At 41.4% G+C, this 23837-nt stretch overlaps 1 protein-coding gene across 2 annotated transcripts in view; it reads right to left on the bottom strand.

Moving 5' to 3' along the window:
* SRGAP1 (SLIT-ROBO Rho GTPase activating protein 1) overlaps positions 1 to 23837 on the bottom strand; it is a 110356-nt gene that overhangs the window by 15116 nt on the left and 71403 nt on the right. For both annotated transcript variants that reach the window (XM_053404539.1, XM_053404538.1), the window contains 10 exons: positions 17323 to 17505; positions 16803 to 16931; positions 14821 to 15042; positions 11949 to 12050; positions 10363 to 10560; positions 10172 to 10256; positions 8003 to 8030; positions 7190 to 7223; positions 3600 to 3660; positions 2925 to 3002 (listed from right to left, as the gene is read on the bottom strand). In XM_053404539.1, coding sequence (XP_053260514.1) covers positions 2925 to 3002; positions 3600 to 3660; positions 7190 to 7223; positions 8003 to 8030; positions 10172 to 10256; positions 10363 to 10560; positions 11949 to 12050; positions 14821 to 15042; positions 16803 to 16931; positions 17323 to 17505 — 1120 coding nt within the window. The remainder of the gene's footprint in view (positions 1 to 2924; positions 3003 to 3599; positions 3661 to 7189; positions 7224 to 8002; positions 8031 to 10171; positions 10257 to 10362; positions 10561 to 11948; positions 12051 to 14820; positions 15043 to 16802; positions 16932 to 17322; positions 17506 to 23837) is intronic.

Below are 23837 nucleotides of genomic sequence, written 5' to 3'. Positions count from 1 at the left end.
CTAGGCACGCCTTGAGTCATCAGCTGAGAAAAAAAGTTTATTGGGTCAGACATGCAATACTCAATCCATATGGTCTATTTATGGACTAATGCACCTACTCAAAACTAGTCCCAGTGAAATAAAGATCTAATACACTTGAGAAAAATGGTCTGAGGATTGCAGCATGCGTCAAGTAAGTCTTTGCAACCATTTGTTCAGTCAAGTCACATACCAAGCAAATATAGATGTCTTCAAGGTGCACATCTTTCTTAGCGCCGAAAAAAGTAATTAAAGAGATTTCAAGAACATGCAGACTGCTGTGTATTGTGATGAGAAAAATGGATTCTAAATGCCATCTCCCAGTGGAAAAGATCGAGATTTCAGACCGTAAAATGTGTTTAAAAGAGGGATGCTAGTAGTTGAAAGGTTGTTGGCTGGGTAACTGTTTTCAGTTTAGGTAGCTTTAAAAACTAAAGCAAGATGCTTAGCACTTCACTGCAGCTGATATTTGAGAAAGTCAACAATTTATATTGATTTAATATTTCCTCATAGGTACTTAGTTAGGTGCCTTATGTGTATTCTTTCAGGCACCGGCTAAAAACTGTTCTGTTTCAGCAAGCCTGCCCCAGATACATAAATAAAGTTGACAAGTATTTTAACCTGTAATTTCAGTCTATTATGTATATTTTTAAACTGCTGTTTTTTCGTATTTTAATTTTGTTTTTTATTGACAATTTAGAGCCAGCGTATATTTTGTATTATCTGCAAACCACATAGCGGTTTTATTTCATGGTTAAGCGGCATATGTGTTTCATTAGATTAAACATCTAAAGTTTTGTTCGATTAAATAAATAAAAACATGTGAGCTCCTCCACTCCCTTGATCTTTTTTGTTGCTCCTTTTCTGTATCTTTTTGAGCTCTACGATATTTTTGAGGCGAGGCAACAGGAATTGCACATAGTTTCTCCAAGAGTGGTCACAATGCTACAACATGAGCAGTTTTGTTTCTGATCTCTTTCCTAAGGTAAAGGCACCCCTAACCATTAGGTCCAGTCGTGACCGACTCTGGGGTTGCGGCGCTCATCTCGCTTTATTATCCGAGGGAGCCGGCGTACAGCTTCCGAGTCATGTGGCCAGCATGACTAAGCCACTTCTGGAGAACCAGAGCAGCACACGGAAATGCTGTTTACCTTCCCGCTGGAGTGGTACCTATTTATCTATTTGCACTGGTGTGCTTTCGAACTGCTAGGTTGGCAGGAGCAGGGACCGAGCAACAGGAGCTCACTGTTGCGGGGATTTGAGCCGCCGACCTTCTGATTGGCAAGTCCTAGGCTCTGTGGTTTAACCCACGGTGCCACCCGTGTCCCTGATCTCTTTCCTAATGATCCTTTTAACACAGAATGTTTCAGTGGGAACTGTTCGAATGAGAAGCGAAGGCGGTCACTTGCTTTGGCTTGGGGGGGGGGCGGGATAGCTGCCTTAAGTGAGCAGATGAGTGGATGACCTGAAGCTTCAGCAGTGAAAAAGAGGCATACGTGCATGAAAGGAGAGAGTAGCTGGAAGTGAAAAGAATAAAGTGGTATTAATATTAATGTGCAAAAGAAGAACTGAGTAGGAAAGAAGTGGCATGGAAGCTACGAGACAAGTAAGGTTTTGTGGGTGACAATTTTACAGAGATTTACCCATGCCGCTTAACATGTAAGGTACTGGAAGCAATTATTACTAAAGTCTTTGGCTGCTCACATGACATAGTAATAATTTAAAATGTACAGTTTGTACAAGGACTTCCACTTGCACGATGGAAGCCCCCCCCTCCTTCTTGCTGCATTATTTCCTGAATCTATTTGGGGAGTCTGAAGAAAGATTTGGGGAGTGGAGAGAGGAAGGAGAGGCAGTTTAAGTTCCACAGAAAAATTGGAAGTCCTTGTGCAAGTGGGACAACTTAATTTCATATAACCCTTAATAATAAGGAGGGCTTAGCCAAATTCATTAATTTAAAAAAATGGTTGCGCAAAAACAATCCACAAATAAGTGTTTCAGCATGATTTGATTCTTGTGTACTCCTGATTTGGAGACCTGAACTGATTCTCCTCCCCCCCCCCCCATTTTATTTAAAGGACTGACTTTTCTCCATGGATCTATTTGAATGAAAAAACAATCTGTAAGTGTCTGGCTGTAAATTAAAATGTGGGCAGCCATATCCCCAAAGAGGGCACAAGTTATTATACTTTTAGTAACTTTCACAGTTCTATCAGGATCTAAGATAATTGCTGGAGCCCAAAGGTTCAAATCCTGACGGGGTCACACACTTAAATTTCCATGTTGACTTTCACAATCGATATGATCATTTCAGTATGCATACGTATGGGAGATAAAACGCCTGAAGCCCCTCTCGCTATTGTTGAAAGCTCCTTGTTCCTGAAAAGCTGGAGAAGTTCTGGCTAAGTCTTGGGACGAGTGTACCATATGCTGAATTTATGAATGGGATCATTTTTTTATTCTAGTAAAAGTCATGTCTTGGAAAGCCACTTTGTGGGACTTAACCCTAGTCCTAAGCAGAGTGTGAAAGACATTAAGAGAAAGTCCATAGCTTGCCCATGGCTGGCTTTGGATCTGCTGAACCAGTATGCTAAACTGCTGCCACCTGAATGTGTTGCACCCATGAATTGCTTACACTCCTTCTGCCGTAATCTGCACATTACCCTAAGGTATTACAGTATCCGTATTGCTGAAACAGCCCCACACAAGGACAGAGATGCAGAATCTGTCAAACGGGCTGCTGCCCGACATATTTGCTTATCAGGACAGACCACTGTGGCCAATAACGATTAAGTTTCAAGGAACGGAAGCATTTCTGTGTGGTTAAAAGGTTTAGATCGCTGGCTCTCACGTTACCAAAATGGAACAAAATACAATTATGTATGCATGGCAGAAAATATAATTACCTCTCTCAAATGAATTTTTAATATCATTGACTTCCACCTGGGAGCCAGATACTCTGAAAATGCCCTGGTGCTGGAGACCTGAAAAACAAGAGCAAGAAAGAAATATGCGTCATTAAATTGGGTACCAAGTTATTTCAAATCAGGAGGAAATACTGACTTGTTACTGATTTATTAGACATATAACCTGTTTTGTTTCTTTTTTAAAAAAAGCAGTTTACACCATTTTGAAACACAATTCTGACTTCTAATGCCACAATTCTCACCATGTCTACTGAGAAGTAAGTCCTATTGAATTCAGTAAGTGGAGTTAGGACTGCAGCCGTACCCTCCTCCTTTCTCTCAACTTCCTCTCTTAGCTTGCTCCTGACCCTTTTTCCCTGCCCATTCTTCGCTTCTGCCATTATATCGTGTACATTCCATTCATAATTCCATTCTTTTTGCTGCCTTTCCACAGCCTCACTGTCCCTGTTGTTTTATGAATGTGTTGTTCCACACTAGGCTTTATTCTAGAGCTCCTCACACTGCCATACTTAATGCTGGATTAAAGCTTTATGACCTTCCCTAGCTGTAATTAGAAAGTGACTTAAACATCAGAAAAAAGCATAATTATTAATAAGCACAATATTCTGAAGAAACCACAACTAGGATTAAGTAAAATTGAATTTTGGAACTCACCATACAAGTTGATAAACCGGATGCAGCTTTCTACAATGAGAGGGATTACTTGCCCAGAGTCCTATGAAGGAAGAAAAATCACCCAAAATATACCACAAATAATATAAGAGAGATTATCTCTGCAAATAGGAATTATCACTATTAGGAATCAGCCTCAAACTCATAATGATCTGTAAACACAAACCTCACTAGAACCATACTCATTCCAGTAACGCATTTGAGAATCAAAGGCTTTATCTTAAAAAAATAAAATCTTTCCAAACTGAATTATCTTCCTCAGTTTGTCGGGAGCAGAAAGTAATGCACAGCCTTTGAAAGTATGCATTCTGTATGTTTTTCTTGAAGGCAGCTGACCAAATGTGATAGCAAGTACCTTCATAAAACTGGACTCTGCTAACACTGACAAGGAAACCACATTGGAAATAGAGAATCCTGACTTGGGAGCATGAAGAGTTGTCAGCATCTTTTTCAGAATTCCAGTTCAGATGTAACAACCTTGATCTAATAAATCTTACCAAGAATTAATGTTCTTCTGTGTTCCCCCCTTTTCCTTTCTCCTTTTGCTTGTGTATTTCTACGGTTTTTTAAACCACAGTTTAAGAACCACAGTTTCCTGTTATACCTGAGCTGGGAAACTGTGGCTTGATTCCTGTTTATTAATCAGAATATAAAACCAGGAGCAAGAAAGATGTATGGAATCTTCAAAGATGAAGGGTATGCAGGCACTAGTAAAGGTAAAGGGACCCCTGACCATTAGGTCCAGTCGTGGCCGACTCTGGCGTTACAGCGCTCATCTCGCTTTATTGGTCGTGGGAGCCGGCGTACAGCTTCTGGGTCATGTGGCCAGCATTCTGGCGAACCAGAGCAGCGCATGGAAATGCCGTTTACCTTCCACCGAAGTGGTACCTATTTATCTACTTGCACTTTTACGTGCTTTCGAACTGCTAGGTTGGCAGGAGCAGGGACCGAGCAACAGGAGCTCACCCCATCGTGGGGATTCGAACCGCCGACCTTCTGATCGGTAAGTCCTAGGCTCTGTGGTTTAACCCACAGCGCCACTACTCAGCCTAATACAGTTGCACCTAGGAAGTCGAACGGAATCTGTTCCAGAAGTCTGTTCAACTTCCAAAACGTTCAGAAACTAAAACGCAACTTCTGATTGGCTGCAGGAAGCTCCTGCAGCCAATCAGAAGCTGCAGAAGCCCCATCGGACGTTCGGGTTCCAAAGAACGTTCACCAGTCGGAACACTCACTTCCAGGTTTGCGGCGTTCGGAAGCCAAAACGTCTGAATACTAAGGCATTTGGAATCCAAGGTAGGACTGTAAACCATAGTTTATTAGGTTATTACACTTGAACTCGTCCTATGTATTAGATTACAAATGTAGTGCCTTATGTGTTGTATTAGTTTTATGCCTTAATATAATTTATGATGATGCTATACTGCTATGACATATGGCCCAAATAAATAGTAACAGAAAAATTTACTCGTAATTAGTTAAGCAACTGCTTTGGCCATTGGGCCCCTGTAGCCTAGGGCTGCTCTTGCTTCAACATCCTTGCAGTCATAAGAGCATCTTCATTAAGCTATTAAAGGGAAATAAACAGCAATGCTATAGTTTTACAAAATTAATAAATGCATATATAGAGAGAGAGAGGGAGGGAGGGAGGAAATTTATATAAACCACATTCACCTTTGCAAAGCTGAAATATGCAAGGAATGTAAAGCAACCCCAAGGGTATTGTTTGCAGTAAGAAATTTCAAAATTAAAATGAATGTATCGTTAGATGCATTTCCATGGCATTATGAAATGGTTTGCTAAAATTTCACATTTACCTAATTCAATGCAATCACAAAAGCTGTCATGGATTTTTTCAGTCCCTTTACAGGAAATAACTACAAGAAGGAATCCATTACTCAAGGTTACTATGGGATGACATGAACTGAAATAATGCATTTACCATTTTGTTAATGAGAAAAATGTTCTCACAGATGATCCCTGGGGTTTTTCCACCACCCCTGGAAAGCCCGGTGTGCTTTTTTAATGGGCAAATGCCAGGAAGTACTAAGCACCAGCCCCTGCCCCAATCACTATGAGTTCACCCCAAATTTCAGCCTCCCACAGCCGATTTTGTTATCCAAGCAAAGAAGCAAACAAGATGCAGGAGGGTCTGCCTAGACATAATTTGGCCTCAATTTGTCAGAGTATTACTACAGCTGTTCTCCTGCCGCTGCTATGAAAACTACATAGTTAGTATTCTGAAGACATATCTGTGTTCTGTCACTAGCTCTATGGGGGAAAGCAATTATCCTCTCTCTTTTTCTGATTAATAGTTTTCGCATCCATTGTCTCCTAATGTTTTTTACAATGTTTGGATTTTGACTTTAGTACAAGAAGGCCAGGATAATTTTACCTCCTGGGTATTAGAGACTAGTCATATGCCTGCTATTGTGCTTCCGTCTATGCTTTAGTTGAAATTCCTGCATTGCAGGGGGTTGGAATAGATGACCCTCAGGGTCTCTTCCAATTCTATGATTATGATGGCTAGCATGTTGATAGAGTGCCTGTACCTTGTACGGACCCCAAAGGGAGCAGACAATGAATCTCTGTGTGAAAAGAAACCCTGCACATTAAACCTAGGGTTTAAATCACTCAGAGTAATTAATGAACACAGGCTCATTTCCTTTACTACAGACACTTCCAGGTGCTACAACTAGCAGATAAATAGAGCCAAACTGGAAATGAGAGAAGTGACACTAGGAAGGAGCAAACTACTTTGGAGTTGCCATCACAAGTTTTTGCATGATGCCTTCTGATCCTGCCAGCTTGTTTGGACTAGCATTAGTTGGTTAAGAAATCAGTACAGTCCCCATGTGAATGACAGGTGTATGTGGCATGCTGATGAGCCACAAAACTGATTGGAAGAACTGCTACGGTCAAGTTCAGCACCTTAAAATCCTCCTGAGGGCAATGGATCTTAAAAGTTCAACAGGGTATGCATTTATTTCAAAAGGATCCCATATTATTTGGAAAGATGACCTCCCATTTGTCCATCATGCTGCCATGACAAAGGGATAAAAAGAACACATGGGCCAGAAAGCACATCGTAAATGCATACCCTGGATCCAATCGCAGCTGTGAATGGCGTATGGTTAAAAATATACAGCTTATTTTATAAATTGCGAGAAGATCCATATACAAAGCATGGCCTTCGTTTGCTTATTCTAAGTAGCAGTGCTTTATGTGATACTACAAGCTGTTTGTACGTCTTTACTGGGTTTAAAAAGCAAGTTACCGTGCTGTGCTGGGGAGACAGGTAGGCAGATCTGGCATTTAGGAAATGGTAACAAAAGCCAGGCTGCATCTGTCAACTTCCTGCGCACCTGCGAAAGAGGTACTATGGATCTGGGAGGTTTCACCTTTTATTGCAGAAAGTGGATTCCATCAAAACATTAGGGATAGCTAATTTCTCTAATTTAGAGATCCATTAGAAAAACACCAGGTAAGTGTGACATTCCCCTCTCATTTCTTAATGCAGACAGTCCCCAATAATCAAGAGATGGTAAATGTTTGATTTAATAGGCTTATACCTGATGCCTTGTGTGGGAGTTCCTTCGCCCTCGGCTATAAGCGTTATCAGAACAGGGGGGGATACAGAATGAAGATGTAAATACAGCAGTCAAAAAATAAACAGAACAGTACTTTAAGTAGCATAAGGAATTCCTGAAAACAATACAAGCATTGGGTTTTCAGAACCAGCATGTTGTAACATAGTCTTTTGAGTCAATCTGAGCAACACGTTAATCAGAAAATGTTGCATACCGACAAAAATTTTTTACCTTCTTTAAATAGACTGAAAATGCTAATCATCCTCAGAATTCTGGTATTCCTTCATCACTGTGTATGTATTGTGGGTATATTTGTCCTGACTCCAAGAAGCATTATACTGAGCAGCTAGGAAATAAGACCCCCAGGACATCTCTGCCTCAGCATAGTATAACAGACCATGGCCATTATGGCAAGGTGTTGAAATGAGTTGCTCAGCAAGCAAGGTGAACGATCCCAAATCACCATTAAACAAATTGTATTTCTGAGATTGAGGAGGAATACTTCGTGGTCTGAGAGAAGGGACTATATTTATTAAGCAAAAGATAAATAGTAACAAAGCACAAAATCTGAGAGGATGTTAAGGAATTCAATAAGATTTGCATATTAATATTCATGGTGGGTGTAACAAGAATGCAACAAAGCTGCTAACATTAATAGTGCATATTTATTTTTTGAAAACGTATGGAACAACATTGCACTCATCATCCACAACATTTATTTCCCCTGCTTGTGAACGTTATTATCATCACAGCTTTCTGTAATACAAACCACATAAAAAAGTTTCACTGTCTTACCTTGTAGTCATATATTCTGCTCTATGACCTAAAAGATAAGGGAACAATAATCTGAAAACGAATGGAACTAAAAGTGGATTTTCTATGAAACTATACATATACCATCTAGTTCCTCTTCAATCTTCAATTATTTTTAACTGCGCAAGAGTTATACTTGCATGCCAAGGGAACTGTTTTCTCACTTCCAGTGTTAAAATGTTCAAAAAGCAAAGCCGGTATCTGAAGCTGCTGTACTAAAGCTTCTGTCTTATGGGAGTAAAGAGTTTGTTTGCTTGCTTGCTTGCAAGTAAAACGAAAGAAAATTTCAAGCAATCTTGAAGGCTTGCATATTTTAATGAGCTATTCAAAGTTTACATAAAGAGAAAGGGCTGGCAAGGCTGGAAGGCATATTGCCAAAGACCGTAGAGTTTAAAAATGCATCGTCTTTAGATGTAGATGTAGTTATGAGAGTAAATATTTAAATGCGTGCTGCATAAGAATGCTTAACTGCATATTACGTAATATAAACACCTGGTGCACATCTGCCCAACACGGCTACTATGCATCCTTCATGCATTTCAGGGGCCACAGCACAGCAGTTCCGCAGCACTACCACTCATGAAACAAATGGAGGATGCACAGCAGAAGAAAATGTTGGCTTGCCCCTAGGACAGGAAGTTCAATCACACATGCATAAAACAGATCTGTAGTTCAATGTGTTCTCCTTTACCAAACAGATGCTAGTTCTATATTATTCTAAACAAGCACAATCAAGGCATGTGGGTAGCAGAACATTTAAAGTATATATTTTCACTCTTGCATTTGCTGCAGTTTATGCCAGAAAAAGTTTAGCACATGTGTTATGAAACGGTGATTTGAAAACAGAAATCTATCTGTGCTTTTGAGGGATGGGATGGTTCTAGTTGCACTAAAACTTCGCTCGACCCACTTTTGAAATAAAGGCTTCCATTAGCGTGCAAAGTTGCTAATTGGGCTCAGAAACAAGTATTCATCCTGTTTCATAACATTTATGATTTCACATAAAGGGAAATGTCACCACTTTCTCATAAGCGCGGTATTATCTGCAAGGTTGGCGGGAGAGGAAAATAAAGCACATAACCAAGCAAAGGGGTTGGTCTTAAAAGCTGCTAATATATATTTGTGATTCTTACAGCCTGATCCTGAGCTCTGCTACGGAGAAAGCCAGAGGATATGACTATGCAGAGGGCAGAAAATATAGGCAGGCATGTATTACATTCTGTGGGTAGCAGATATTTATAAACTTGTTTTTGCAAGCCTGCAACAGCCTGATTATTAATCCCACTGAAAAGTATGAAAGAGATATTTTCTGTGATTCATGATAATACAGGAAATCCCACTGTTACAAGAATTACTCTACAAGGAGCACATTTTAAAATGCAAGGCACATTTTCTCAATAATATAATGAACAAACTGATAATACCATGCTGGTGCATAGAAAGTTTATAATGCATTCTGTTCATAATGAGGCACTATTTCAGCCTACAGGGAAGTAGTTAATAAATTCGGCAGCAGAAGATGCAAGGTAATGCTATTAAGAGACAGAGATACCCAGACTCCTAGGAGTTATAATTTAGAATGTTTCGCACACAAAATAGGTCACATATGACCTTGCACAGTGGGCTGTCTAATTCTGCCAAAGAAAGATTTCTCCATTTTCTGTTCTATTCACCCTGCCTGTTTTTTTTTGTTTTGTTTTTTTTGAAACAGTGCCATGTACTCCCCCAACCCACCAAAAATACAAGCCAAATTGAGACAATCCAGTACGTAAAATAAACTGGCTTTCAGGTCTCTGTCTGGGGTTTTATATTTTGCTTTGCTTTTGTTTACTAGAAAAGGAACCAGAATATTTCCTAACAGAAGTATAGACTCTGTGATTAATCTACTATGGTTTCAGGACAAGCCAGGTTCTGAAACCATCGTTTGATTCTGCCTTGTTTATACTAACTGTAGTTTAAACAAGTCATAGTTTCCTGAGTTTAGATATCATGGGGACCTGTCGTTAGTTTTAAAAAAGGAGTACGTGAGCCTCATGATCATTCACATAGCTTAAAATCATGGCTTCTGGCTACATCTGAACCATGGGTTTAAATATACGCATTGTAAATATTTTAGCAGATTTATTCTGAGGTTTATTCCGATTCATTTACCTTCTCCAAGTGTTCGCTGCAGTAAATCATGCTTTGCTTGGAGCTTTGTGATGAGATTACTTCCCTCCAGATACTCTCTGAATTTCTGCAAAGACACAGATCAATGCATTTCGCATCTGAAGAAGTGCTATCTACATTTCAAGAACGTTGGGGGTGGGGAGAGCGTATCACACGGAAAGCAGGCAACACACCATGAAATAGAACTGTTCCGTCTCCTGCTGGTTCGCTCTTCTCTTCGCAATGCTAGGCTTGCTCAAGTAGGTCTCAGAAACTGTTGACTTCACAGACTCTGTTGAACGACTGTGCTGGAAACATTCAGAAACGTCGTAGTCCTCAATGGTGACCATATCTTGTATTGTCTGTAAAGTAGCTTCAGTCGTCTTCTTAACCTGGAGTTAAAAAGGTGCACTTCATAGTATCAAGCAGAAAAACAGACCAAGTATTTTCCACCAACAGGAGGAAGAAGGGAGCTGCTGAGTGTACTTGTTACAGGTGCTACATAATACTTGTTTTGGATTAGTAAGAAATTCATATTTTACTACGGCAGTGCCAAAACATGGAATGCCTATCGACACCAGGCAGCCCCCTTCACTTCACTGCTCAGGCAAGCCCACCCAGAGATTTAGATTGCCGACATGTGTTTTATTCTCCTTTTTAGCTTATCGTCGATTTTAATTATTTTTATTGAATGTTTTAAACAGCTGCTTTCAACTGTTTTTATTGATAATATTATTGTGTTGGGATTTTTTTGTGAGGCTTCCCCCCCCCTTGCAATCAAGTAGTTAAGTGCATTTTATGAGATAAGTGCAAAAATTAAACAAACTAGGTTCCTGACAGCCCTTTTTGCTCAGTGGGCCCTGGGTCCCCTTTGAAACTCTCCAAGCCACCCTGGCAGCACCTCCTCTGTGTGTCTCCCTGGTGGTCTGGCCCTCCTTGCCCCTGTGAGCTTTCTGGGAAGGCTGCTGAAGGAAGAAGCAGAAGGAGAGGCCTACTATGGAGCTGCCAAGCACTTCTCCTTTTCGCTCTGGATCCTATGAAAAGGAGGGAAGGGAAACAGCGCTGGTCCACCCCCCCCCCTTTTTTAAAAACTGGCCCTGAAAGGAGAAGTGCAGGGCCAGGTGTCTCTGAAGGGCCCAACTGGGCCTGCCAGGCAATCTGGCCTCTCTCAGGGCTACAGCAGCCTCCCTTTGTGTGTTCTGGGTAGCAGGGCAAGCAGCAATCTGCTGAAACAAAAGCTGATTCAGAGCCACCTGATCCAGCGCATCCCCTTTCAGGGCTGTTTCCTTGAAAGAAAAAGGTCATGTCAGCCTGGGCAGTACCCTTGCCTAAGTGAGTGTTACTTTATTCCCCCTGTGGTGAAGCGGACATGCCAGCCTGCATCTTCTTTCCTCCAATGGCATCTGGCCCCTCAACAAAGCATGTTTTGAGCACAACACTAAAGTCGCTTCAACCTTCCATGCCGCTGTTTTGTTTTGTTTCCCCCCGGGATTCACTGTGGCTCAATGGACAAACATCTACTTAGCACGCGGAAGATCTCAGTTTCGATCCTGGCAGCTCCAGGTAAGGCTGGGAAGGTCCCTTGCCTGAAACCCTGGAGAGCCACTGCCAGTCAGAGCAGGGAGTACTGAGCTATATGGAACAACGGTCTGCCTCTCATTTTCGGTGCCAAATATGATATTTTCAAAAATCTTGGGAGTCATTGTAAGTAGGCCCTGATATTTGTCAGACACTACGTGGAGTGTCAATGCTACGCCTGACGAACTGCAGTCCATCTTACCTCCTCATTTTCAATTTTCAATGTGGCCAGTCGTGACTGAAGCTGCTGATACCTAAGCATGAGTTCCCCTTGGACTGGCTGCTGGACACTGACCTGAGAAACCTGAATATGAAATATCAAACGAAGAGATTAGGTAAAAATTTGGGGACGGGGCAGGGGGGAGTTCACGTCAATCAAATCACCAAACACCTGGTTAAAAAGGAACATTTTTGCCTGGCATCTAAAGGTGTATAATGAAGGCACCAGGTGAACTTCCCTTGGGAGAACATTCTATAGATGGGGAGCCATTACACAGAAGGCCTGTTCCTTGATTGCCACCTTCCGGATCTCTTGAGGAGGAGGCACATGAATAAGGGCCTCAGAAGATGATCTCAGAGTCTGAGTAGGTTCATATGGAAAGAGGCAGTCCTTGAGGTATTGCAGTCCTGAGCCGCTTAAGGCTTTATAGGGTCAAAACCAGCACTTTGAATTGGGCCCTGACATGAATTGGTAGCCAGTGTTGGCGGACCAGGATAGGTGTAATATGCTCAAACCATCTTGCTCTGGTGAGCAACCTGGCCCCTGAATTCTGCACTAGCTGAAGTTTCTGAACCATCTCCAGAGGCAGCCCTACATATAACACATTGCAGTAATCTAACCTTGAGATTACCAGAGCATAGAAAACAGTAGTCAGGCTATCCATGTCCAGATAGGGGTGTAGCTAGGCCACCAGCCAAAGCTGATGGAAGGAACTCTGGGCCACTGAGGCCATCGGAGCCTCGAGCGACAGCAAAGGATCCAGGAGTACCCCCCAAGTTATGAACCTGCTCCTTCAGAGGAAGGGTAATCCATCAAGAGCAGGCGATCTCCCACCCATCCGGTCTAGGGAACCACCCACTAACAGTGCCTCAGTCTTATCTGGATTGAGTTTCAGTTTGTTGGCTCTCATCCAGTCCATTACTGAGGCAAGACACTGATCCAGCACTTCCACTGTCTCACCTGCAGATGTCAAGGAGAAATAGAGCTATGTGTCATCAGCATACTGTAGACAACGTACTCCAAACCTCCAGATAACCCCACCCAGCAATTTCATGTAGATGTTAAACAACATAGGGTATAGGATTGAGCCCTGCGGAACCCCACATTGAAGGTTCCATGGGGCTGAAAAGTATTCCCCAAGCAACACCCTCTGGGAACAACCATCCAAGTAGGACTGGAACCACTGCAAAGCGGTGCCACCCACCGCTAGTTCAGACAGTCGCTCCAGAAGGATACCATCATTGATGGTATCAAAATCCACTGAGAGGTTGCGAAGAATTAACAGGGACATCTTTCCCTTGTCTCTCTCTCGACAGAGGTCATCATACAGGGCGACCAAAGCAAAACTGGGCCTAAACCCCAACTGAAATGGATCTAGAAAATCAGATTCTTCCAAAAGCATCTGGATCTGGTCTGCGACCACTCACTCCAGAACCTTGCTCAGGAAAGGGAGATTGGCAACTGATTAGTAGGTAGTTAGGTTTTCCAAATCCAGGGAAGGTTTCTTAAGGAGTGGTTTTACTACTGCCTCCTTCAAGCAGACAGGAACCACCCCCTCTCGTAAAGAGGCATTGATCATCTCCCAGGCCCAGCCAGCTGTTCCCTCCATGCTAGTTTTTATCAGCTAAGAGTGGCAAGGATCTAGAGCACAAGTGGTCGCACTGACGGATTTGAGCACTGTGTCCACATCCTCGAGCCTTACCAACTGAAACTCATCCAACACAACAGGACCAGACTGTGCTCTGGACACCCCATAAGAGTCATCTGCTAATACAGCAGAGTCAAGTCAAGGTTTGGTGGATGCAAGCAATTTTATCCTCAAAATGCTTTGCAAACAAGTCACAGCGAGCTACCGTTGGTTCTACCACCTCCTTTGGGCCAGCCTGTAAAAGGCCCCGTACAAAAAGCTCTGCCAGACATCATAATGAGGATGCAATGGAGGCAGCAAAGTATGCCCTCAGACTCTCAGCAGAGTGGCTCCCGCTGGGATGTATAGTTGTTACTGTATGTTTATGTGTTAGTTTGTACATACGTTTATGAGATAGCCATATAAGAAAAAGAAATAGTGGGAATGACGGCAATCACATGGATGTGTAAAATGCAACTGTTTTAGGCATGTGTATTTGAGGCACAGATGGGGAGTTTACAGTAATAATCACCATGGACACATAGGCAACACCCAACAGAGCCACATATTCACACATCTATAACAGAAATCGGGATAAAGCTCTGGATATTGGTTTCATCTTTTTCCCAGCATCGCTTGACGTGGCATGGAAATTTGCAGGTATAGAGTCTGACTAAAGGCCATGGGAAGACACAAAAAATGAACATGTGTACTGTAGGAAGATGGTTCTAACACCGTCTCCAAGTTTCTGAAAAGTTATATGTTAATAGCCAGTGTCTCACCATACTTTTGAAGATGCTCAGGGACGCTCTAGAGAAACATGAGCAGCATAAGAATGCTATAAAAACAACTTTCCTCTTGCTCTGTTTGTATGCCGAAAGCTACTTGGCCAAGCTGCAGAGAGTTTACCCATGTTGTGGCAGATTTCAATGTGCAGTAATGAAGGGTTCATTTGGCATGGGATTTGTTTAGAGCAGCTGGCAAATTAAGTTCTACACAAAACATTCTCTTGGTAGTAGTTTGTTTGCTGATCTTCTTGCGTCTGTATGAATAATGTTGGCTCTCGTTTTACCCTAACTAGACCCTTTGTTTGAGTGGATAAAAGCTAGACACGAACAAAAAGGAAATCAAAGTTCACAACAGAGGGAAGTGCTCATCCAGGCACAAACAAAAATTTTGTTTGGATTTTTATCCTTTTCTGTCTATGAAAAGTCAACAGCTACTGACCTCGTCACCCATATGGGGCTGGAACTCAAATCTCATTGGAGGGCAAAAGGCTGTCGGATACATTTCCATGAATCTTTGCTTGTCACTTCGTGGTTCCAAATTGTCAACAGCATTTTCAATGATGTCCAGACCCTCGTGTCGAGAGGTTTCAAGGTTATACTCTGCAGAGAGATATGTTCTTAAGGCTCTGTTCAGGCTTGCATGATATCCAAGATCGCAACACTAACAGAATATGAAGGAGAAGAAGTTGTGTTTTTTAAAAAAGCAGAAAGCAAATTTCAGCAGTACTATCTAATGAACAAACAAGCACTTAATAAGAGAAACCATCCATAGTAAAAATATTTATCTTTCAATGGGCTTGATAAAATGTTATTTAATCTTTGCCATAGTACAATTTATTATACCATTTTGAAGACAGAAAAGTTGAATAAAATGGAACTGTGCACTACAATTGTTTGTTTATTTGATCATTACATTATTCCAAATTTATCTTATGCTTCTAAACAGTTTTTTTATTTAAAAAAACACAATTCTTGTATAAGGAATGAGAATATTTAATGAAAATGGGCTACCCATCGTATAATGCATGCCTATTATCACAAGAAAAACTTTAGGAGATATGGTCAACCTAATCATAACATATAGCATATAGACCTGCAGTGCCTGTGCATAAGGGAAATGTTTACAAAACACTGTGTGTTTCCCACACAAATGGTAATATTCATTGAATATAATAATAATAATAATAATAATAATAATAATAATAATAATAATTTATTTATACCCAGCCCATCTGGCTGGGTTTTCCCAGCCATTCTGGCCGACTCTCAACAGAATATTAAAAACACAATAAAAGATCAAACATTAAAAACTTCCCTAAACAGGGTTGCCTTCAGATGTCTTCTAAAAGTCAGATAGTTGTTTATTTCTTTGAGATCTGATGGGAGGGCATTCCACAGGGCAGGCGCCACTGAGGTTGGCACCAGCACTCTGACTTGTGCTTGGAAACGTACTGGGAGCCAATGTAGGTCTCGATAATAATCTAATGGAACTTTAGTTAGTATTAGTTTGTCCAGATGTTAAGGGATGCCCTTCAGCAACAAACAACTGCTTCTCCAAAAAAATGGCTTGCTTCCCAACACAGCATGAAGAAAAGAAGCACCTGCATTTTCAGCAGTGTCCACCCGCATGCTGTGTGTTCACATTTAAACTGTAATTTAGTGTAAAGGTAAAGGGACCCCTGACCATTAGGTCCAGTCGTGACAGACTCTGGGGTTGCAGCGCTCATCTCACTTTATTGACCGAGGGAGACAGTGTACAGCTTCTGGGTTATGTGGCCAGCATGACTAAGCCATTTCTGGCGAACCAGAGCAGCGCAAGGAAAGACTGTTTGCCTTCCCGCTGGAGCGGTACCTATTTATCTACTTGCACTTTGACGTGCTTTCAAACTGCTAGGTTGGCAGGAGCTGGGACCGAGCAACGGGAGCTCACCCCATCATGGGGATTCGAACCGCCAACCTTCTGATCGGCAAGTCCTAGGCTCAGTGGTTTAACCCACAGTGCCACCCGCGTCCCTGTAATTTAGTGTAGCTCTGCTTTAAAGTGATGTGTGAATCAGGCCACAGTCTTAGGTCCTTCCAAACTCCTGGGTCTAATCAGAGCAGGATACTTTAGTGTCAAACAATTTTTTAGGCCCATGGGCACATCTGGATTTTTGAACAGTAGCTGCCTCCACTGGTCACTTCACTCTCTCCTAGATAAGCCTTGCCCCAGAGGGACAGAAAAAGAGAAAGTACATGCACACACACGTACACAACTGTTTTCAAGGGATCTGAGTTCAAGTTAGATCCAGCAGAATTAATGTGAGCTTTACCCTAATGTGACCCACCCTAACCATGTCAAGGCCAAGGGGGCAGTGAGTAGGGGGCTCAGAGGCTTTGTGACCCCTTCATGTAAGAATTGCATGAATACCAGCTACTTACATCAATCAGATCTGAAAGGTCATGAATGTAATACTTGAACACAGTGCCGTTTGTTGCTTCAAGGGTTAGAAGATATTCATTTCTGGCTTTAATGGATTTCAGCTTGTTTTCAGAATATTTTGCTTGACGCTGAGGGGGAAAGAATAGCATTAAAATATGGTAAAAATGCACCAGTTATCTCACTTAGCAAATTCTAAATGAATGACTGTTGTTCAAAAAGTAACAGCAAAATGACTACATGGTCAGTATGTATTAAATTGCTGCTGCTTTCCAAAATACCCTTGTATGTTGCTATTTTCAAGTCTCCATTGTGTATGCCTAGCTTCATTCTGCCTTAGATTTAAGATCTAATCATAATATAAAACAACAAAAGCAGTAATGGGAGTTCCAATCCCCTTTCAAGTCAACCTCCTCTTGACTGGCCATCCTTACAACAGATCTATGCCCCCATCTCAGAAGAATATTGGAACTGCAATTCACTAACTTCAAATGATTAAGTGGTATTAATGGATAAATGTACTTTTTCCTTCATCTTTTCAATTTTCTTCACAGAGCTGCGTCTCTGGTGTCTGTCCTCCAGCCGAATGTGAAAAACAGGATCTCCGGACCTCCCAATTTGCTTCTCTTCCTGTTTTTCAGCTTCCTTTAGTTTGCTTTCTGCACTGATGCTTTCTGTATGATACATATGGTAGGTTTTCATGACCTATGACAGAAGAAGTTAAAGGTGAGCTTAGAGAAAATGAATTATTACCTGTTTTAGTCTTTGGACTCTGGGCAGGCTATAGAATTTTTTAAAAAAATCCAAGTGATAAATAAAACCTCTAAATGGGCACCAGCTCAAACACCTGAGCAGCTTATGAGGAAATAACCTAATAATGGTGGGGCTCAGAGAATAATTCCCTATGTATCTTCACTATCTACCTTGATCAGCAAGGCACACATGGTTGATCGCAAGAACTGCATAGCTATGACCAGGTTAACAGAGATGAGTTACATGCCATTCACGTCTGTTACTCTGAAGCTAGTATTTTTCTAAGTTTACAGAGGTGAGTAGTTTTCCCTCCCCTCCTGAACATTATGTTGTTCTCTTCTAGTAGAGAATCATTACCCCAGACTGCTTAAATAAGAAGGACACTTTGCCCCTTAATTCGAAATGCCCAGGCAAGTATAATAACCCTTACAAAAATTACACTTATGAAAATTGCCTCTGGGAGCTTTTTGGCTGAAGAGAGACAAAACTGTGTAAATAAGTAAAATAAGGCAGCTGGTAGAGACAACATTAAAAAAAACAAAAAACCTGACAGATAAGGAGAACAGTGAAAGGAAATGAAAGTACCTGCTGTATTTAATTTGTTAATTATACAATAAAACTCAATATTTTATCCTTTTCAGAAAATGTTTTGAAATCTTAAAAGTAGGAATGGCTACATCAAACGCGTGGAAATGCAAGGCCTTACTTTAAAAGATAAAAAGAAAGTCTATAAAATACACTCCAGTACATTTATGGGCATGATTTGTTCAGGAAAAACAGTCCCATCGTTTCCAGACCTTGGATGATAAATACAATTTTAACAAATGAGACTTCCAACAAAACCCTGCAGGGTCTCCATAGCAGGAGTGTTCTTGTTCAGGGTTTCTGCAACCACACATGCCCACCTGCAAGAATTGTAAGCAAAAGGAGCTCAACGACAAAATTCCACATCTCTTTCCATTGCCCTCCAGTTAACTGTTTTTCTTTTCCAATTAACAGTCAACCATTCTGTAGCTACTCAGCATGTTCAATTCTCATTGGGCAGGTTTTTTTGTGTATGTTCTGCCATAGTAATATTAGTAGTAGTAGTAGTAGTTCTGCATATCTTGGAGGTCTCCTAAGTATGTCGATATATCCCTATTATTTTTGCAGTGGTCCCATCCTGGCTCCATTTTCTGCCTGCTCCCAACACATGAGTTTGCTCCTAGAGGAAGCCATGGCTGCTTTCTGGATTGTTTTCCCCATCCCCAAAAATCACACGGCCTTTTGTGTAACTGCTACAGGCCAGGCTTATTTGCTGCTGTTTGTTCACTGTCTCAAGCCTGATCATAGGTTAAAGCAGTGAAACTAAATGCATTTAAATGAAAATAAAATCCATTGAAATAAGTCTTGCCTAGTTACTATGCACTGTGCTTGGCTTCATGTTGTAGCTCTGCTTTCACAAGTTCAAATGAAGCCCCCAAACTGAAGTGTTTTCCTACTGAATGAATAAGCAAGACGACAGTGAGAGGATGGACTTGAAGAACATGCATATCAGAGTGTATGCTTGAACACAGATATAAACAGAGTAGTCTTTCAAATCAATTGTGTCAAGGGACACAGTTCACTTTTTAGAATACTAAAATCTTGCAAAAGGCCTGTGGGCCTTTTGCAGTTTTTAAAAATATTTTTAGGAAGAGGTGGATTTTGGAGATACTTTTCATTCCATTTGCATGCTTCACATGCTATTTAGCTTTTTACTTTTGTACTGAACATGCTGCAAGATCACTTTGTAGTCCATCTCAAAGGATGGGATTTTTGAGCTTCAGAGAGATGCAAGACTTTCAACTGCGTAAAGAACCCTTCAGCAAAAGGGAGATATTTTTCAAAATCAAAAAGGCTTTTCATGCTCCAAGACCATGTTGGCAGGAGGTGCAAAGCACACCAGACTCCAACGTCTTCATCTCCTTTAACCTGTTCTTTTTTTCTTAAACATATGACATCCATTATCTACTGATTGCAAGTGTGAGACTAAATTCTCATGTCAGTGATATGATAATTCATTGTCTAATAATGAGGTGGCTAAAAATGAGCTGCTGGCATGGCGAAGTAGTCAACACATGACCCATTAAAAATGGCTTTTCTTCAACTTTCAGTCTGCACTGAGGCAAGGAGAACTATTAGGCAACTATCAGGATCACCATTGTGCCGGTGGGACTGTGGAGAGCATGGATCTCACTGTCATGTGTGCAGTTGTGCCAATGTCTTGGAAACAAAATCTTGGAAACAAGTAATTACAGAAATCAGTATACTTACAGGTAAGAATGTGATCCTGGACACTACACTATGTATTTTGTCTATTACTGATAAAGGCACTGCAGTTAATCATATATATTCTGGAAGTTACTTGATTAGCAATCACTCAGGGCTGAAAAGAATCTTCATACTATACCTTACACCAGTGTTTCCCAACCTTTTTCTGACTGTGATCCCCTTCCGACCTTGTTTCCTTCCTGTGGTGCCCCCCATGGTTGTAGCCAAGGGGGGCAGCTGACCCCCAGTAAGTAAAAGTCAATACAAATATGAGGTTCTGAACGCCCCCTAACAAAAGCCTGCTGCCCTAACAAAAATCCTGGCTATGTCCATACGCCCCTTTCTACCAGCAGAATGCTGGCTTATTTAAACGTTTTGTTTTTAAATGGAACATGTTTTATCTATAACTTACACAATTTATACAATATACAAATACATAAAATAGTAGGAGCATAATGAAATATTGTTGAATCCGAAGAACATAGAATCACTGAGATGGAATGGACCCAGAGGGTCATCTTTCTAGTGCAACCCCCTGCAATGTAGGAAACTCAGCTAAAGCATCTATGGTCATTCAGCCTCTGCTTAAAAACCTCCAAGGAAGAAGAGTCCATAACTTCCTAAGGGAGATCCATCTTCCATGTATTATAAAAAGTAAACACTTATTTGACCCCAGTTATCTGATGCAGAGGGGGAAACCTACAGAAACAGTCCAAAAGATGCACAGGGAGTTCTATATATATGTGAGAATTTTAAAAAGCAAGCGGTCCTTACTGACCTGGTGCAAAAAGATCTTGTCATCCAGAGGACTCCTGGCTGCCTAGATAAAACACTATAGCCCCACACATCCTTACTGAACTCAGTGCGGCTTTCTTCTGAGTACACACTTAGTTATTTGCTAGATGCAAGTCAGCAGCACCAGATGACCCCACTCGGCTAGGCCTGGGGTGGATTTCACCCCATGCCTTGCAGAGCTGGGCCAGCGCTGCCCCTGGGACCAGCACTGGTGGCAGCAACAGACAGCTATGGCTCGCCCAGCCCTACCCATTGCCATCCCACCACTGCACTTTCCTGACCTGGGGGATCGCAGGCTCAACTGGTCAAAATGTGAGCCTCAGCAATCGCCCCTCTCCCATCAGAAACTGTTACAATAAAACGCACGTGGCAAAAAGGAGTGTTAGGCTCTGGTGGACTGCCCCCTTACCCGCTTGTGATAGGTCAAGCCGATAGCCAGCCAATCAGGATTTATTTAAAAAATGATTTCTCCCCCCTTCACTTCTCACTTCCCTTACCAATTTAATAATATTGCCTATTGACCTTTTTTGGGTGTGGTGGGTGGAAGCTTTTGCTTGACTTATAAATTCTGAAGTCATATTGTTAGCAATATTATCATATTCCGCAGATGGACACATGGACTGGTTCACACATGTCACTAAGCCATGGTTTGTTCATAAAGCTACTATGAGTTGTTGTCCCACAGACAAACTAATGAACTATGGCTCGATTCTCAAAAGTGTGATTTGTTTTCCAGCTGCCTCTGCCTTGTGTCTTTGAAAATGGAAAAAAAAAAACCCGGAACAAAGGGAAATGCACACAGTCTAAAGAACATAGTGCATTTTTTAAAGCAGTGAGTTGTTAATAGTCCAAATAGCAACAACAACAAGTGGAGCAAGAAGCAATTAGTACCACTTGCAATATAACACCGTGCCACAAATTAACAGGATTCGAATGAGCTGCACTAAATACTAAAAGGTAGATCTCTATAGGTAGTAGTGAAATTCACCAAAACTAGTATTAGACTGAAATATAGACACTGCTTGTGTTTAAGCTGAAATCCACACAATATACATCTATCTGAGAGAATCCATTTTACTAATTTGGTCCCCATTAAATAATTCAACCAAGACTCTTACAAGCTATTTTATCTGCACGGTGGCCTGACTTCTCTTCAGATTTTAAGTCCCGTTGTAATTTACTTTCCAAATAGTGGTGCATAATGGTGTCTGCTGCCCCTGGGCAGAAGAAATTTGCTACTGCTTCCATTTGTCTACTCCTTCCAGATCCCAGCTCTTCAGAATGTGCAGGTCTCTTGACTTAACCCCAACCACACACACTCTTAAGCCACAGTGGACTCCACAGGGCTGCCTGGAAAGAAAGGAGTGTGGGCATGACTTGTGCCCAAGCAACCACCAAGCAGGAGGTGGAGGAAGTGACAGCACACCCAGGATGCCAATCATGCCAGCAGGCTTGTGGCCACAAGAGGTCAGTCAGTGCTGATTTTTGATGCTCTGTCACCCGCTCCCCAGGCTTCTTCCTCTCTCTCTTGGTAAGGCCACTGCATAGGTAACAAACAGACCTCAAGGTGATGGCGTGGCCGCCCATCATTGTCCTGTTCTGAAGCTCCAGAAGAGTCCAGGCAGCTCTGATGCATTGGCATGGTTGAGCCAGGAGAACAATAATGGCCGAGGTGCAATTCTGGGTTGAGTGATGCTAAGCCTTGGAAGACTTTATCCCCTGTTCCTGGTTGTGTGAAGAGGGAACCCCCAGCCACAGATGTACCGTATTTAGGCAACTCTAATGTGCCATCAAATCGAATGCGCACCCTAATTTTTGTGACGTAATTTGGCCAAAAAAAGGTGCACATTACATTTGAGTAAATATGGTATTTATGTGACGGCAAATCAGCTTGTTCCCTCCTCAGATTTGCCATTCTGGGCAACTGCCCCAGTTTGCCCTTCCATAAATATATTCCTATTTCAAATTGGCATATTCTTCTATCTACTTTCAAGTGGAGTAACTTTTTAATGTCATAGAAATGCTTACTTTTACAGATACCTTTGAACAAAATAATCCACTATACTGTGGCAGCACTGAGATTAAAAATCTCTCCTTCTCACTCTGTTGCAGTAGATTTAAAACTTTAATCCCTTTTTCCACCAAGTGACTCCACAGTTCTATGGCACACCTGAATGCTAATCAGGAACCAGTCATTTAAATTTTAAAATACGTCCTTTTGGGAACTGTTCATTTAATCAAACAAGTACAAGAAACTGGGCAAACCACTGGGGCCACGTACTGCAGAAACAGATATTCACCTTTCATTTACTTGAAACAAATTTCTATTTCTACAAAGGCATGGTGCCAACAGAGCTCTGAGTGTTTTCTGGCTTTTGTTACCAATATCCATGGGCTGTAGCCAATGCTAGGCACACTTGAGAGTAGACCCACTGGAATTAATGGATGTGACTTAGGTACATTCACTTCAATGTGCCTTGTCCAAGTAGAACTTAGGTGGATACAACCCTTTATCAACAACAGGCACTGCTTGGTAGATATATGCCTACACAGAATGTCTCAAAACGCACAAATTAATAGCTGCTGGAGTTTTATTTTACTGTTCATTTTAGCTTTACATCAATTTGCCTCCAAACGTTCAGACGAGGTAAAACATATTTACGTATTTAAAGTAAAGTAAAACCAGTTAAAAATAAAATGCATTGTCAAAAGGATTCCATCTCTGGGCTCCAACACTTAAATTTCTAGGCGAAGGAAGAGTGGTGTTTTAGGCATGGGTATTCTAGAAGCACCCACTTGTTGCTTTGCTGTTTCGGACCACTGATGGAATAGCAAACTCTGCTGTCCTACCTGGTAGACAGGTGGGCAGTCTCCTTTACCTGCCCAAATGGTGGTGGTGGCAAAACTTGAAAGAACATCAGACCTACCTACTTAGAGGTTTATGTTAGGACAAATATAGAATTTTAGTATGCAAATAGTTCATCTTTTTCTCTGTTTTATTCAGCTGCGAATAACGGCAGGCTTTTATTTCGACTTGTATTTCATTATACCTGTAACCCACAAACCACAGAAGCCACTCTAAATTACACAGCTAACCTTGATTTTGCACTGTTTACAAACATTCTTATTTACATTATAAAAACAATAAAAAGGGGAGTCAATACTAAATTATCTAAAGGAACGGTGCTGCAGCATCT

The sequence above is a fragment of the Podarcis raffonei genome, chromosome 10 (assembly GCF_027172205.1).
Source record: "Podarcis raffonei isolate rPodRaf1 chromosome 10, rPodRaf1.pri, whole genome shotgun sequence".
Taxonomy (NCBI): domain Eukaryota; kingdom Metazoa; phylum Chordata; class Lepidosauria; order Squamata; family Lacertidae; genus Podarcis; species Podarcis raffonei.
The sequence above is the reverse complement of the archived record's forward strand: the minus strand, read 5'-3'. Positions and strand labels throughout refer to the sequence as shown.